General features: G+C 37.9%; 1 protein-coding gene across 1 annotated transcript; it reads left to right on the forward strand.

The window, feature by feature from the left end:
• The first annotated feature begins 4,655 nt into the window (after nt 1-4,655).
• Nucleotides 4,656-13,952, forward strand: LOC128359126 (ras-related and estrogen-regulated growth inhibitor-like protein). Its single transcript, XM_053319553.1, has 5 exons — nt 4,656-4,707; nt 7,806-7,862; nt 8,460-8,533; nt 12,120-12,268; nt 13,420-13,952. The coding sequence occupies exons 1-5, from the start codon at nt 4,656-4,658 to the stop codon at nt 13,703-13,705; spliced, it is 618 nt and encodes a 205-aa protein (XP_053175528.1). The 3' UTR covers nt 13,706-13,952.
• Nucleotides 13,953-14,815: the final 863 nt, after the last annotated feature.

Below are 14,815 nucleotides of genomic sequence, written 5' to 3' on the forward strand. Positions count from 1 at the left end.
TGAGGACGACGGCTCACTACTGTAACATGTTCAAGATGTTTGTGACTATTTCTGATTTTCTGACTGTGACTGAATCAAAAAGCATCGGACAGTAAAGGATGAATGCAAAGGTGTGATATTATACATCAAAGTCACACTATCTCCGATTCCTTGGAACAATTACTGAGTGAGGCTTCTGTCAAAATGATCAATAGCTGCCATCTCAAGCCAGAGAAAGTGCCTCAAAATTAAGACCATATTTCACCATAAATCCCATCATTTCCTGTCACGAAATCAAAGGTTTTTACTGTTCGGCTTTATTGAAAAAGATAAATAGTCCTAATTGTGATTTTTTACCATGTATTCATTCCTTACAACACCTGCAGCTGCTGGAAACAATGAAAGCTTTTACAGTTTGGACTTGAAGAACTTCTGCCTGTTTTGTGTCACATTACATAATATAGTGTTTGCCTCCAAAAATAGCGTATTAGCACAAATACACGCTCAGCATACATAGAAGTGAAATGCCGTTCTCAACAGATCAGCAGTGTTCACATTTTAAAACAATTGAAGACAAAATACATATCTAACACCTTTAAAATCATAAAATCATAAAAACTTGGATAACTAAGCTAAGCTAAACTAAGCTAAGCTAACAATGAACAAGCATCACCCAGTTAACTTTGCATTTGTTTTGTTTATCTTATCGTTTAGTTTTTTATCACATCACAAAGTTACTGAGCTAAGTGAAGTTAATTTAATAAAGCCAAGACAGAATAAAGTAAACTAACTAAACTAAATAAATGATGACTAATGTAAACTGAACTGAACTAAACTAAAATGATGCTAAAATACGGGAAACCAAACCAAAACTGAACTATACAAGAAGCATTTAGAGAGGTATGTAAATAGTATTGCTTAAAAAAAAAAGGCTAACTGCCCAATAATGACATAAAGCCATTTAGTTGTGAAATGGCATCTCCTGTTTGGCTAGCAGCCACATAGAAATCTACCCTCCAACATAACTTTTCCCTAATGTCATATTTGGCTGATAATCTCATTTCACAGAATAAACAGAAACCTTTCCGACAGATTCCTGGTGCAGAGACGTTATATAATGACGTTGCTGATGTGCTGTGGGGCTCTTTGATGTTGATTTGTTGGAGGTTTCGAATGTGTATATGTGTGTGTATGTGTGTGTATATGTGTGTGTGTATGCAGCTGGTGAGAATAACATGTTTCGTGGCGGTCACATGACGTCGTCCCATGTGAAAGCTCCTCTGCAACCACGTGTTGATCAGCTCAGGAGAAACAGTTCCTCCGTCTCTTGACTGATTAAACGCTGCTATGGATGGCTGGGCCTTCCACTCGGTGCTCACCTTAGAAGTAAAACAGACGGATGCGATTCTTCTTGATTACATCAGGAATGTCCATTGAGAAGTTTTGATGATGAAAGAGCATGAGAGGAAAAGGCAATTTGAATTTGAATTTTTGCATCAATTCATCATGTTGTTTTTTCCGATCCAAAGCACACGCAGCTGATTGAGGTCATCAAGCTCAAGTGTTTCAAGCATTCAAGGCTGATTAGAGTTCTTACTTTAATGGTATTGGATAACACTTGATTGGGGCACTCATACAAACTTCCCCGATATGCAATATTAATCGCAATTCCTCAGCATTTTCTTGCGTTCTCATGAAACATTAACAAAATGTAAGTGATTTCAGTCCTTATCTGAACTCCCAATAATATGTAAAACTGTCTGGTACCAATTATCTTGCCTCATGCGAGCTCGTTTGCAGCGTATACACAGCAGGATATCTAAACATCACTGAGTGAAAAGAGCATAATTTGGTAAACATTTCACAATCCTATCAAGTCTGCATGTCGTGCGTTATGATTTGATTTCGATGCCATAACGTGATCACGCTGTTTTCCTTTTCATTGTTAAGGCTTTTGTTACATGGTATTGAAATGTATGATCTTAAAGTCAAACAAAAAGAGGAAAAGCTCAAACTCCAAAAAAGGGGTGTTTGGAAACATTTTTCACTTTAAAATTGACTGACAGGAGTCTTACTGCGTACTGAGTAACAAGTCAATGAACACTTGTTTACATTTGTAATGCTGGAAAGGTCTGGGCCTCACAATCCAATACTCTTAAGTATTCAATCCAACCATTTTAATCATAAAAATACTATGTAAATAGACTAAACCGACCCCAAATTGAGGTTTTAAACATCGCTGTCATAATATTAGTGAAATGCTGTTAACACTAAGACAGGTCATGGTATCCTTCTCTAAAGATCAGGGTTAAATTTAAAGCTTTTCTTTGGAAGAGGGTCACTGACTTTGCACGCTATACAGATAGAAGCCGGTTTGGAAATGGGCCTGAAATGCCCAGCAAGAACATGCGAAAGAGTTCAGGGGGGACAGAAATGTGTTTTTAGTCTAAAGAATATTCATTTTGTTGGCTCACATTGGTGTCTGTGAAATCGAAGCTACTGCAAGATGATTTATTGGCTGTATGTGCCACGTTTTGTGTGGCGGCTAAAGCTGAAGTAGATGGATTGCTCGTCTAGATCTGTTCAGATCTGCTCAGTTTGATGTCAAGAGTATGACTGATGCTCTAATCAGTGTTTTTATTGCAGGCCCACTCATGGTTCTGCTTTTACACCATACTCAAAGCATTGACTTTACTATATTGCTTCAGTCTGGTGAGCTAAGACTGTATGGATGATAAAGTACGTAACTAAAGTCATCAACATTTTTTCCCCATCATATCACTGCTTTCCCTTTGTGAAAATAAATCCAACAATTTCACTAAAATCACTTTTTCTTGAAGCCAGAGTTTTATTAACACTGGACTCAACAGGATGTTGTCAGATCTTATCACAGAGAGTTCAATAATAACACCACCTGCAGAAATAAAGATTTCTTGATTTTAAGTGAATAAGAAGTTGTATTATGTAGAAAACCTAATTTCTGCCAGAATAAAAGATGAAATGTTGTGACAGATAAAACAAGTTATATTTATGGGAAACTAAGTCATATTTTTGACTCAGAAGTTGTCATTTTTACTTATTCGTAAGTCACAAGTTAGTTACTTAAACACCAGATACCTGGGTTTGCATCTCACCTGTTAACACTTTGGTTAAGTTTAAGGGATAGACTGTGGTTTGGTTAAATGTTAATAAACTCATTGTGTCATTGTTGATTTATCTAAATATTTAGCCCTTATTTGAAATACCTTGAGTCCGAAAACATGACAAAACTTCTTATCTTGTATTGCAAGAGCATACTAGGAACCAGGATGGACTAGGAAAAACATATAACACATTATCATTGGAGTATTTTGTAATATTGTAAGTATGTTCATTAAAACGTTTACTTATTATGTGCATAAAAATGTAATTAAGGTGGTATTACATTCTCTCTAAATGTATTTGAAGTTATCAATACATATTATTAGTAACATTTAGGAGACAGGGCTGGAAAGTGTGATACACAAAGTCATAAAATTCAAACTTTTTAATTTCAAAGTAAAGATTATAAGTTACTAAGAACAATACTAAGTTATAGTTATTAGATAATAAGTCAAAACATATCTTATATATTATCCTCCTTGTTTTATACAAGGTTAATGTTTTATTGTACACTGTCCCTGTCTGAATAAAATTAAAGTTGCAAATTACACAATTATATTATATTAAAGATATACATTACAATAATTATACTAAGAAGTCAGAACTGTCTGAAAAACTGAAGTGTACAGTAATGTCTCCTCAGTTTGCATCCAGTGTGCAGGACTTTGGTGCCATTATAACCAGAAAAATGTTAATCATGCATTACTTAAACATGGATTTCATATCACAGAAGCAGATATTGTAGCAAAAACTAATTAAATGTGTTGTCAGTGAACATTTTACAGATAGATATGCAGACATGTTCTTCATGATGTTGATGTTGATTATCTCTCTGCAGGTGTATTTGATATTAAAACATAAATTCTAGTGATGTATTATTTTGAGGTATTTTTCTTTTATTTTTATGAGTATTTTTATGTTTATTATTACCTAACATTTCATTTGTTCACCTTTTTCTTTTCTATGGCATGAATGGGCTTCCATATAATTACTCAATGAAGAATAGCACTAATGTCCATAGATGGCAGACCACTTACAGTGTATGAAAAGGAGCACTGCACAGTAGGTTTACTGAGTCATGACCTTTGAGTAACCTCTCTGTAGGAGGGAGAAGAGACAGAAAAGGGAGATATACTGGTGCAACAAAGGAAAGAAAGACAGAAAACAGATGGATTGAGGGAAAAAGGAGGGGAGAGAGAGAGATATGCTGGGTACAGAAGGCAGAGAGAGAGAGAGAGGAAATGGGGATAGTGAAAAGAGAGGCGTTAGAGTGAGAGAGCAAGTGGAGGGGGGCACTTGTTTTCCCCTCTTGCCTCTCCCTCTGGCTTTTAAAAAGTGAAACAGCCCTTTGAAGAGAGAGAGGGGGAGAGAGAGAAAGAGAGAGAGAGGGAGAGAGAGAAAGAGGGGGGCAGTCCTGTATTCCCATCCAGCTTTGGACTGTTAGGAGCATTTAGTGTGGCGACGCTTACCCAGATAGCAGACACAACACAGAGCTGCAGCCAGAGAGCCAGCTGAGGACCTGACAGAGCGCAGGCATGAACGACATCAAACTGGCCCTGCTGGGAAGCCAGGGGGCTGGGAAATCAGGTGAGGGTCTGAATATGGTTTTTATTTCCAGCAGCTATAAAAAAAAAAAAAAAAATACACCTGTGGTTCATCAGTCAACAGCATTGTACTGTATGTCATTTATTTTGTGATGACAGTGTGTAAGAGCCTTTCAAAAGGTAAAGATATGATTTTGGTGCATAATAAATCACTGTTTTAGGTTTCATTATACTGTATATTGAAACACAACAGTAGCATTAGACTTTTTTTTTTTTTTTTTTTTTTACATTTATTTGATTAAAAAGTACATGTAGGTAGCTTACAAGTGTACTGAGCCTCCAGAAAAGTATAAAAGAAGCTGAAACATCTAATTTTTATGCTGCAACTAACACATTTTAGCAGATTATTTTCTACTGAAAATATTCAAAAGTGTCCATTAAAAGTTTACAGATTTCAGGGTGATGTGAAAAATCAAGTTATTTTGTCCAGAGCTCAAAGATATTTGAATATTATACAAATAAAAAACAGAAAAGAGCAGCAAATCCACTGGAAAACCTGTGATAAGAGCATTTTTACTTGGAAAAAATATCAAATTAATATCAAATGATTATCTGATTTGTTTGATTAACTTTCCACCAACCAATTAATCAACTTTAACTGACTGAATTGCTGCACTGTAGCTATACTTTAGTTAACATTCTTGGTTTCTCTTCCAGGTAAATACATTTTAAGCAGCTGTAGGTTTGTTTAGATGTGATAACACACAGTCATCTGAGGTGAACTAGAAAATATGAAGTGCGTACACTCACAAATCCATATCACTGATCAGTGCATGAACTTATCCTGCATATTTTTGGCAGGATTCAATCTTATCAGAGACTCTGTCGACAAGTTGTGACTGTTCTGTGCTGTGTGTTGTTCACAGATGTAGAAAAAGAAGAAGTTAAAAATCAGCTCAGGCTCAATGTCTAAGAGTGAGCCTGTATAAATACTTTAGACAAAACTTTCCAAAACAGCATTGAAGATGTTGTCATAGACCGACCACTGGTTGGTTAAATGCTGTGTGTGTCATTGTTTTGATATTTTACTGACTCTCCAGGGTGACTGAATAATGTAATATGATCTGCTCTGTATGGGGGCAATGTTTTTTCGGATTTGAAAAAAACAAAACTTTTATTTATCCAGGAAATCTGTGTGGAGGTTTTTCTGAGGGACAATAATGTGCCTAACATTTTACTAGAAGCTCCACAGATTTGTAACTTTATGGTCAAAAACCGGTTGATACTCCTCATAACTGTAACACATCGTAATCTGTACAGGTCTATCTGAATAATGGTGTAGGTTTCAGTTTCTTCCTTCCTGTTATTCTCTCAAAGAAAAGCTGAGGCTTATGGATGTGTCTATGGATGAACTTGTTGTAGTTACTGTAGCTAACTAACTAACTAACTGCGAACAATTAGCGTTAAAGTTCTTGACCTTAAAAATAATCGTTAAAAAAGTACCTAAAGTGAAAAAAGTTCTATAAAAAAGTAAAATAAACAGACATCTTTAAAGGCAGTTAGCCTGTTTTAGGATATTAAGCCAGTCGCAGCTGTTTGTTTATATGTAAGCTCAACTTCCCTTTTCACCATGGGCTTCAGTTTCAAATTATATGATGAGAAAAAAACATGTATTGGCTTTATTCATTGAGGTTTTTTAAGGAGAATTTCTGCCTTCAAGAAACATTTGTAAAATTTAAACTCCCTTTAAGAAAGGAAATTACGACTTATCACTGAATTTGGCGCTCTTTCAGTACGCAATCTAAAATAATCCACCACTGATTTAGTTTATATTGTGACTAACTAGATCAGCGTTTTTTACTTTGTTCACATTTGTGATATCTAAAACAGATCTATAGCCTATTTGGTAGCATAACACTTTACTCTTAGTTCCCATATTCAGCATTCATAAGAAATATAACCGTTTAATAAATTATTTCTAGCATATAAAGTAGTTGTTAACAGATATAATGACATGTTTAAGTAAGCACTTAGTGTCAACCATTACAGTTTATATTATGAAGACATGTTTTATATTATTACAAATGTCATTCATTATACATCGGCTCACAGTTTATTAAACACTTAAATTTGATTACAACTGCATTATAGTGTGTCGTATATCATTTATTAACAGTTTATACAATGACTGTAAATAATGGAAATGGGGACTTCAAGTAATGTGTTTCCATGACTTTCAACAGTTAATGTGACCATACCTGAAATCTGCGAGGTCAAGCACATTCCACGTTGTATTTTTAAACTGCAGTGAAAAAAAAATAAAATGCTGTCGCGGCACTCGGAGGTGGAAGTTATAGGACCCTTGTTGCTGCTTGGCGTCTTGTTGCATGTATCAGTGTTCAGTCTCCTTGGTGGTGGTTGAGACTCACTGGCTCCTCGCTGTGTAAGAGCTTCATAAAACAATGGGATGTCTCCATTCTCACTGCCTGGTGATGAATCAGAGTTGTTACTGTGGAGATGCTGTGTGTGCATGTATGTGTCCACGTATGTTTTTTTTTTTTACTGCTCTTTGCCGTTTTGCTCATTACTCTCCAAATATATCCATTTCAGCATGAAGAACTCCCCAAGAAATATCACTAATGTGTCTTAATATCCTGCATATTGCATTGCCTTTGCTTTTGTATTTTATTTCCTGCACCTGTTGTACTATATGTCCATATTTATGTCTCTCTATTGCCTAAGTATAACCCCTTCAGAGGCTCATGACTACCATCAGCAACAGTGCTCCAAAGTTCAGCACTCGAAACTTCAGCCTTTAATTGAAAGTGATTGTCTGTGGGATCAAAACTGGCTCACACAGTCAGTTTTATGTATTGCTCACAATCTGGAGGCGAAGCAAAGAGGGGAAATATAACCATCCCAGCTTGCCAAGTATGCGTGCAGACCTTCCAGCAAAGCAATGCAGCCCCTTTAATATGAGGCTACAGTTTCACCCCTCCAATCCCAGAGACTGTTGGCACAGTGTTGCGCCTGCAGGAGTGAATGAGAGTCATTTTCCCCCCGCTGCTGCCACCTGTGAGGGATGACTATAACGATGCCTTGATTCATTTAGTTGTTTTCAATCTCGTCTGTTTCCTCCAGCTGTCCTTGTGCGGTTCCTGACCAGACGCTTCATTGGCGAATATGCCTCAAATGCCAGTAAGTGTTTACAGATTTGATGAAATGAGGCATTGGTGAAGGTTTGATTTTGGTCCAAAAGCTTAAAGTTTATGAGTGGACACCACTGATGTTCTTTTTCAGCCACCCAGAGGTCCAGACATTTTACCTGAGCATCCATGAGCTTAAATAAATAGTATGACATTTTGAAAATTAAACTTTATTTCTTTCTTGCTGAGAGTTAGATGAAAAGATACCACTCTCATTGGCTGTAATGGTATCAAGCTTCTTATCTATCTGTCAGCAAGAAAACAAGCATGTTTCCCAAAATGTTGAACTATTCCTTTAAAATACAGAAGAAAATGTACCTTCTCGTGCTAATTTCTGTGATGAATGTCAATTTCCAAATACACCTCCTGTTATTTTACTATTTCTAAAAAAGTATCTGAACAATTAAAAACATCAGGCCAAGTTGAACTCAAGTTAACATATCTATAAATTCATGCATGATTTTAAAAAAGAGCATAAAATAAACAATAGAAAAAGAGATTTGTGTATTTTTTTGTGTGACATCATTCAGTGTTTTAAATCAATATTACAAGGTTATTTATTTTTGACCATTTCTAATCCTCTTTGCAGACTCCCTGTATCATAAAAGGCTGTCCATCGATGGCAGGCAGCTGAATCTGGAAGTTTTTGACCCCTGCTCTCAGGTACAACAACACAACAAGCCTTATATTACTAAACTATGTAAACTTTTGAATAAATAAAGTCTATATCTTGTTTTTTATTAGAGCTCCAAGTCCTTTGTTTCCTCTTGTATGTCATCAGCTGGACTCAAAGTATACTCAGTGTTTCCTGGCTTGCATTGTTGACCCAATAAAGGAATATGTTTAACAAATGAATATTTAAGACTGATGACTGATGAAAGGTAAATTTAATATTCAGTTGAGTGATTGTGAACAATTAGAGGCCAGATTTCAATCAACATTCATTTTTCCTATGACGATATCAGTCCTGATATAAAATGCCTATAACTCCTCACTGTTGAGGAAATGCCTGTCGTCCCCATGCTGGTCAAAGTGAAGCTCTCCTATAATTATTAATATCTTTCAGTTTATCCACTGTTGTTGAAAGAATTCTTAAAGCCCAAGTATGGTAGAATTTTCTGAATCCACCAAATATGATACAACCCTTTCAGCGAAAACATAGTAATGTCTGGATGTGGAGCTACAAGGGTTTCACATAACAACAGTAAAACACTGGACCGTCTCCAGTCTGCGGGGGAAACTGCAGTTCATGCTCATGACCTGGAAAGAACTGAGATCTGATATTTACCTTGGGTCGGCACGTGTACGTATCGTCCTGCACATAAAGTCGGGAATCCAAAGCGATTTATGAGAGTATCCCGAGGCAATGTGTGGCAATGACTGTCTCTTTGAAGAAAAGAGCCACACCAACCTTCTTACTTCTCCTTCAACAAGACCAAAGAGGCCTTTTACTACAAAGTGAGTGTTTTATTGGAATACCCTCAGGCTTAGCAGAACAAGAGCCACTCATTGTCTTTATCGGTTAAACTCACTGTAACACTGCTGATGTCCTGCTCCTCTGACCTATGCTGCTTAAAAAAATCTGTGGAGTCAATAAGGCAAGAGGAATGAGTGGGTTTTTACAATGCTGAGAGCTCAGACATGTCCTCGGGCCCCTCATCCTTCCTACGCTGTTTACTTCTTCTCAAGGTCACTGAAATTTAGCCCTACTCTCGTTCTGCAGATGTTGTTCGGAGTAGTGGTAAAAAGAGCTCTGGAAGAAAAGTTATGCACAGTATACGTACACCACAGTACAGTACATACAAAAGGCAATGTAGTGAGTAATGAGAAGTTATTGCTTGAATATATTTCTGATATGTCATAAATTAAAGTTAAATGTTGCAAGGCAGTGAGATCAAGAGGGATCCTACAAAAGAAAAGTCCTTTATTTTCTGTGTCAGAGCACCTTGCTGTGCATTATTATATAAACCATCTAAAAAAAAGGTATGTTTTGTAAATGAATATCATTTTTAAAAGTTTTTTGTTGTTGGTTAAACTTGTGGTTAAGTCTGCTGCAGCACTTAGATTAATCTGGTAACGTAGCAACAAGCAGAAGTACTGTTGCTATGGTTACCTGCAGTTTAATATATGTCCCCTGCCAACTTTTGAAGAGTAGTTAAAATGTTTATTGGAGCCATGGGTGACGTGTCCTGCCTGCCAATCACAAGTAGTTGATTTTACTTTGTCACATATTGTTGGAAACAATGCATTAAAAACACTTTTTAAACTTTTATTTGTTTAAATCATCCTCAACATATTCTTTGCCACATTAGTACATAAAGGATAAGTTCACAGTTTTACAAGTCTGTTTTAAAACAACGGCCAGGTGCATGTATGAAGACTAAAAGAGGTTTTTCTGGCTGAGATCCTTCCTCCTGTTTATACTGGCTATTTAAAAATCCCCTTCAAATGCGTTTTCAGTGTAAGTGACAGGTGCCAAAATCCACAAAAACACAGTCCTTTTGTGCAAAAAAAGCCAATTCTCCTGCCAGGTGACATTTTGCTCCATTACCTGTTATTATTATATCATATCGGGTTGATGTTTAGCATCTGGCTCTGACCTGATCCACACTCCCACGCTAAGGCCTTGTGATTCAGCCAAGCTTCTGCCTGCTGGACTGCCTCGTCAACTCCTCCCCATCCTGCACTGAACACTTCAATATCCCTCGATCCTGTGTACTGCAGGTGTTCTTGTGCTGATGCCATGATGAATTCCTATCTGACAGAGTTAAACAGGAACCTGAGCTTATTGCTGTTCACATACAGCCCAATGCTGCTCAGGTGAAGCAGCTGAAGACCTTCCTGAGACTCTTCACTAGTTTCTCTATGACAGATCGGATCTGGTCCTCTCCTCAGCCTGGTGTGGAACTTGTCAGTGATCTTCCCTCTTTTTGGATCCAAAGATCGGGACTTAGGAGGTTTGAAACTCATGCAAGACCACAACATGAGCTTCTCATGTAGGATCCACCTGGCCTCTGGCAATGTTGTCGTTTTCGCCGTAAAGTCATCCATGAAGGCTCTGATGGGTGTTTACCTTACTCCAGACTTACTGAGAGGGCACGGCACCCTGTTTCTGCATCCTCATTTGGTATTACAGTCCCATCTGTACTGACGTGTCACTGTAGTTGTTACTCAGCAGGAAATCGGAGAGTCTCTTGGCCACAATGCTGAAGAAAATCTTGCTCTCAATGGGAGGAGGAGATGATCCGAAATTGACCACGGTTTTTGGATCTTTCCACTTTCCCTTCTGCATATCTGACTGGGCAATCTTCCTTCTCCTCAAGATCAGCTTCAGAGCCCTCTAAAGCCGGTGGAGTAACTCTGGGTAGTTTCTTTTCTCCACTTGGGCCTGGTACAAAGCTAATATCTCACCCTCTTCATCCCTACCTCCACTTTACTGAGGTTGGGCTCATTCAGATTGAAATCTGCTGCTGGCTCTGGTGGTGTTATCAATGTCTTACGCTAACCCAGTGGCTGGTCTATCCCAGTGTTGCTGTAGGTGCACTTGAGGTGATCATAAATGGTGCCTCTGGAGCAGGTGAAGCAGTCAGTCCTCTTGTAAGCCAAGGAGCTGCTTAGTCAACTTGAAGCGGTGGGCCAGGAATGCCGCTCACTTCCTTGCCCTCTCTCTTGGCTTACATCTCTGGCTTTCTGCAGCTCCTTCCTGAGTATTGCCCAAAGATCTGCAAAGCCAACCTTCCCGATTTATTCTGCCATTTTGTACTGCCTCTTAAGCAACTTGAGTCTTTTCCTGAGATGTTGGATTTTCATTGCTTGGTGGCTTGGAGCATAGGCTGATGGTGTGCATTTGGCTGCCTCTGTCCCAAATGCAGATACACTGTATTCTCACTTTTCCTGCATAATATCTTCATAAGAGAAATAATAAATGCTGGCTTTATGTCAATAAACACACAAAGGCTTACACCTAATCATTTTTAAAATGGTAAACAGGGGGGCTTAAAGTGTTTAATATAACAAAGTTACCATATTTCAGTGCTTACTGTATATTTTTGTTATTTGTTTTCCTCATTTAAGTCATATTATGTTTCTGCAGCAAAGCAATACATTCCCAATGGTAATAGGTTTCCAAATACCAAGCTGCCAGTGAGCCAATCTAAACCTCTTTCTGATGAGTTTATAACTCCTCAAAGAACAAAACGAAGTCATACAGAATATATTCAGGATTTCATTTATGTGTCATCCTTGGCAGAGCTCAGAGGCCAGGTGTATACTGGAGGAGCCGGTGGACTGGGCAGACGGCTTTGTGGTGGTGTACAACATAAGCGACCGCACTTCCTTCCTCAACGCCAAGAACATCCTGCAGCAGATTCGAGAGGCACGCATGGATAACTGCAAAGGGTCAGAAGCACCACAGTGAGGGTATTTTAATTATGATGTGAATGAGAGTGTGGACAGAGATGAAAAGGTCACTGTGGGGTTTGGAGGATCAGAAAATAAGTTGTCTTGTTATGTCAAATGGTTTCTGGTGATATTTTATGCATGAAATGTTCAAAAGTAAATATTTTCTTGTTTCTTTAGTTGTAAAGGTGGAATTTGTTAAAGCATTCTAGCAGAACAGTCTTCACAGAAATAGAATATAAGAATATTTATCCTTTAGGTATATTTTCATACAAAAATAATAAGAATTGTTATCTTAGAATGAGAATTAGCCCTTTATATCTACATAAGGAGCAGGTCTGCCATGTTTCTACAGTAGCCCAGAATGGACAAACCAAACACTGGCTTTAAAGAGGGCCTTTCATGTTTTTTGTAGCCAACGCAGGTTCTTCTATACGCTTGGAAGGAGTGGAGGAGGGGTATTCAGTTGATGCAATCACTACTAGATGCCACTAAATCCTACACACAGGTCCTTTAAATTGAAAATCTTAGATTGTTGGATATTAGTCAGGACAAAACAAGATGGTCACTTAGGAATCAGTAACAATTTTCATCAACTTCTAGCATTTTATAGACCAAACAACTAATCAATTAGTCAATAAAATATTTGAGAGATTCATTTGTTTTGTATTATTTGCCAGAACAAGAGAGAATAGTCAATATTGAAGAGTACATGAGATAGGTTAGGTACTATATGTTCTGAGCATTTGCAGTATGAAGCATAAAATTACAGGTAAAAAAGTTCATAGCCAGTTCATAAAACAGACAGACAGGTACAGTAGAAGTTCTATTAACCTCTCTATTTAAGTGCTACATAACCTCTTCCTTCATTTTCAGTGTATAAATCTAAAGTGACCCGTACAAAATAATTAATGTAAAAAGGGTAGGTGTAATAAGCAAAGGCTCCAGGCTCCAGCCTACGCATTTTTGGTCAGTATAAACCTGCTTTGGTTTGCTGATAATGACTTCTTATTATGACCTTTACATGTGTATTTAAGTTGTACAATACACTTTTTCCCCCTGTGAAACTGAATATACTGTTGATCATCACATGAGGACACACATGAGGCTGAATAGTTCACATTAATCAGAAGAGTATGTCTCTGTTTCAGGGAGATAGGGGTTCCTGTCTGTCTGGTGGGTAACAAGCAGGACCTGTGTCACGCCCGGCAGGTGCGAGAGGACGAGGGCCGCTGCCTCGCACAGGAGAACCGCTGTCAATTCCAGGAGGTGTCGGCAGCCGAGAGCTACCAGGACATCGCCTGCCTCTTCACCCTGCTCATCCGGCAGGTGATGGACCACCTGAAATATCGTGCCGACCGACGCCGCTACAGCGGGTCTAAATCTATGGCCAAGCTCATCAACAATGTCTTTGGCAAGAGGAGAAAGTCAGTGTGATGGTTCCAGAAAGGGACTGGAGGTTGTGTTTATGGACCTTTATTAAAGGGAACTGGCCAGGAGGTCACAGGCTGTGTTGAGCCTGTGTGTTCACACTGTGAGCAACATGGATGGTTATGTGAAAGGATGGCATGGTGTCTCTAAGACTGCGACTACCAAATGTACAGAAGAAAGTTGTTTTCATAGTTTTGCTGCTTTTAGCTTTGACTTTCATGTTTGATTGCTTTGAGGGGTTATTTTGCAAAAGAAGCCAAAGTTTTCAAATGCATTAGTTCTGTATTTTCTTCAGTTACAGAAGCCCTTTTATACGGCCTGAAATGATCAAAATTATGATTTAAATCAGAAAACATCTGATTAAACAGTAAGAAGATAAGATGTCATTACCTTGTGTTTTGGTACAGCAGCAGTTCAGAATTTTCTTCGGTCACAGAAGAACTTGAAATATGGACTGAAACGATCAAAATTATGATTTAAATCAGAAAATATCCAATTAAACCGTAAGACTTTGTTATCTCATGTTTTGGTACAGATGCAGGTATTCAAACAGTATTGAAGTTAAATAGCTTAGCAAACTTTTTTGTTGACAGCAAGAATAAATCCAGCTTCTTTCTGAACATAATTTCTTGCAGGTTTATTAGTTTTTTTTGGTTGAATTACAGTAACCAGCTTCTCTCCCTCTTCCTTCTCCTTTCATTCATCAGACAGAAACTCTTCTTCCTTCTTCAAGACACAAAATCATAAAATCATCACACAGAGGCATGCAAGTCTGATTAGCTGTCTATTAGCCAGTGACACTGAAACTCCAGCCAACTTTCTTAAACCAACACACGTGCTGAACATTCACTCAACACTGCAATTTTGTTCGAAACTCCTTCATCGACGTGCTCACAGTGTGAACTCTAATTTACTAAATGTTCCTACTGATATGCGGCATGCTGAGTGAAAATATCAACATTAGATATGAGATCTTTGAAGATGCCACGTTCAACCCGTATTCACTGCAGTTGTGCTCTGTGATTGGTTCGGTCTATTGTAGAGTATCATGACTGTTAAAATGTGTAAATGTCTGCAGAGTAATGTGAGGAAAATGTTCCTTTCTGTTCGCTTCTC

Source organism: Scomber japonicus, chromosome 5 (assembly GCF_027409825.1).
Source record: "Scomber japonicus isolate fScoJap1 chromosome 5, fScoJap1.pri, whole genome shotgun sequence".
Classification (NCBI taxonomy): domain Eukaryota; kingdom Metazoa; phylum Chordata; class Actinopteri; order Scombriformes; family Scombridae; genus Scomber; species Scomber japonicus.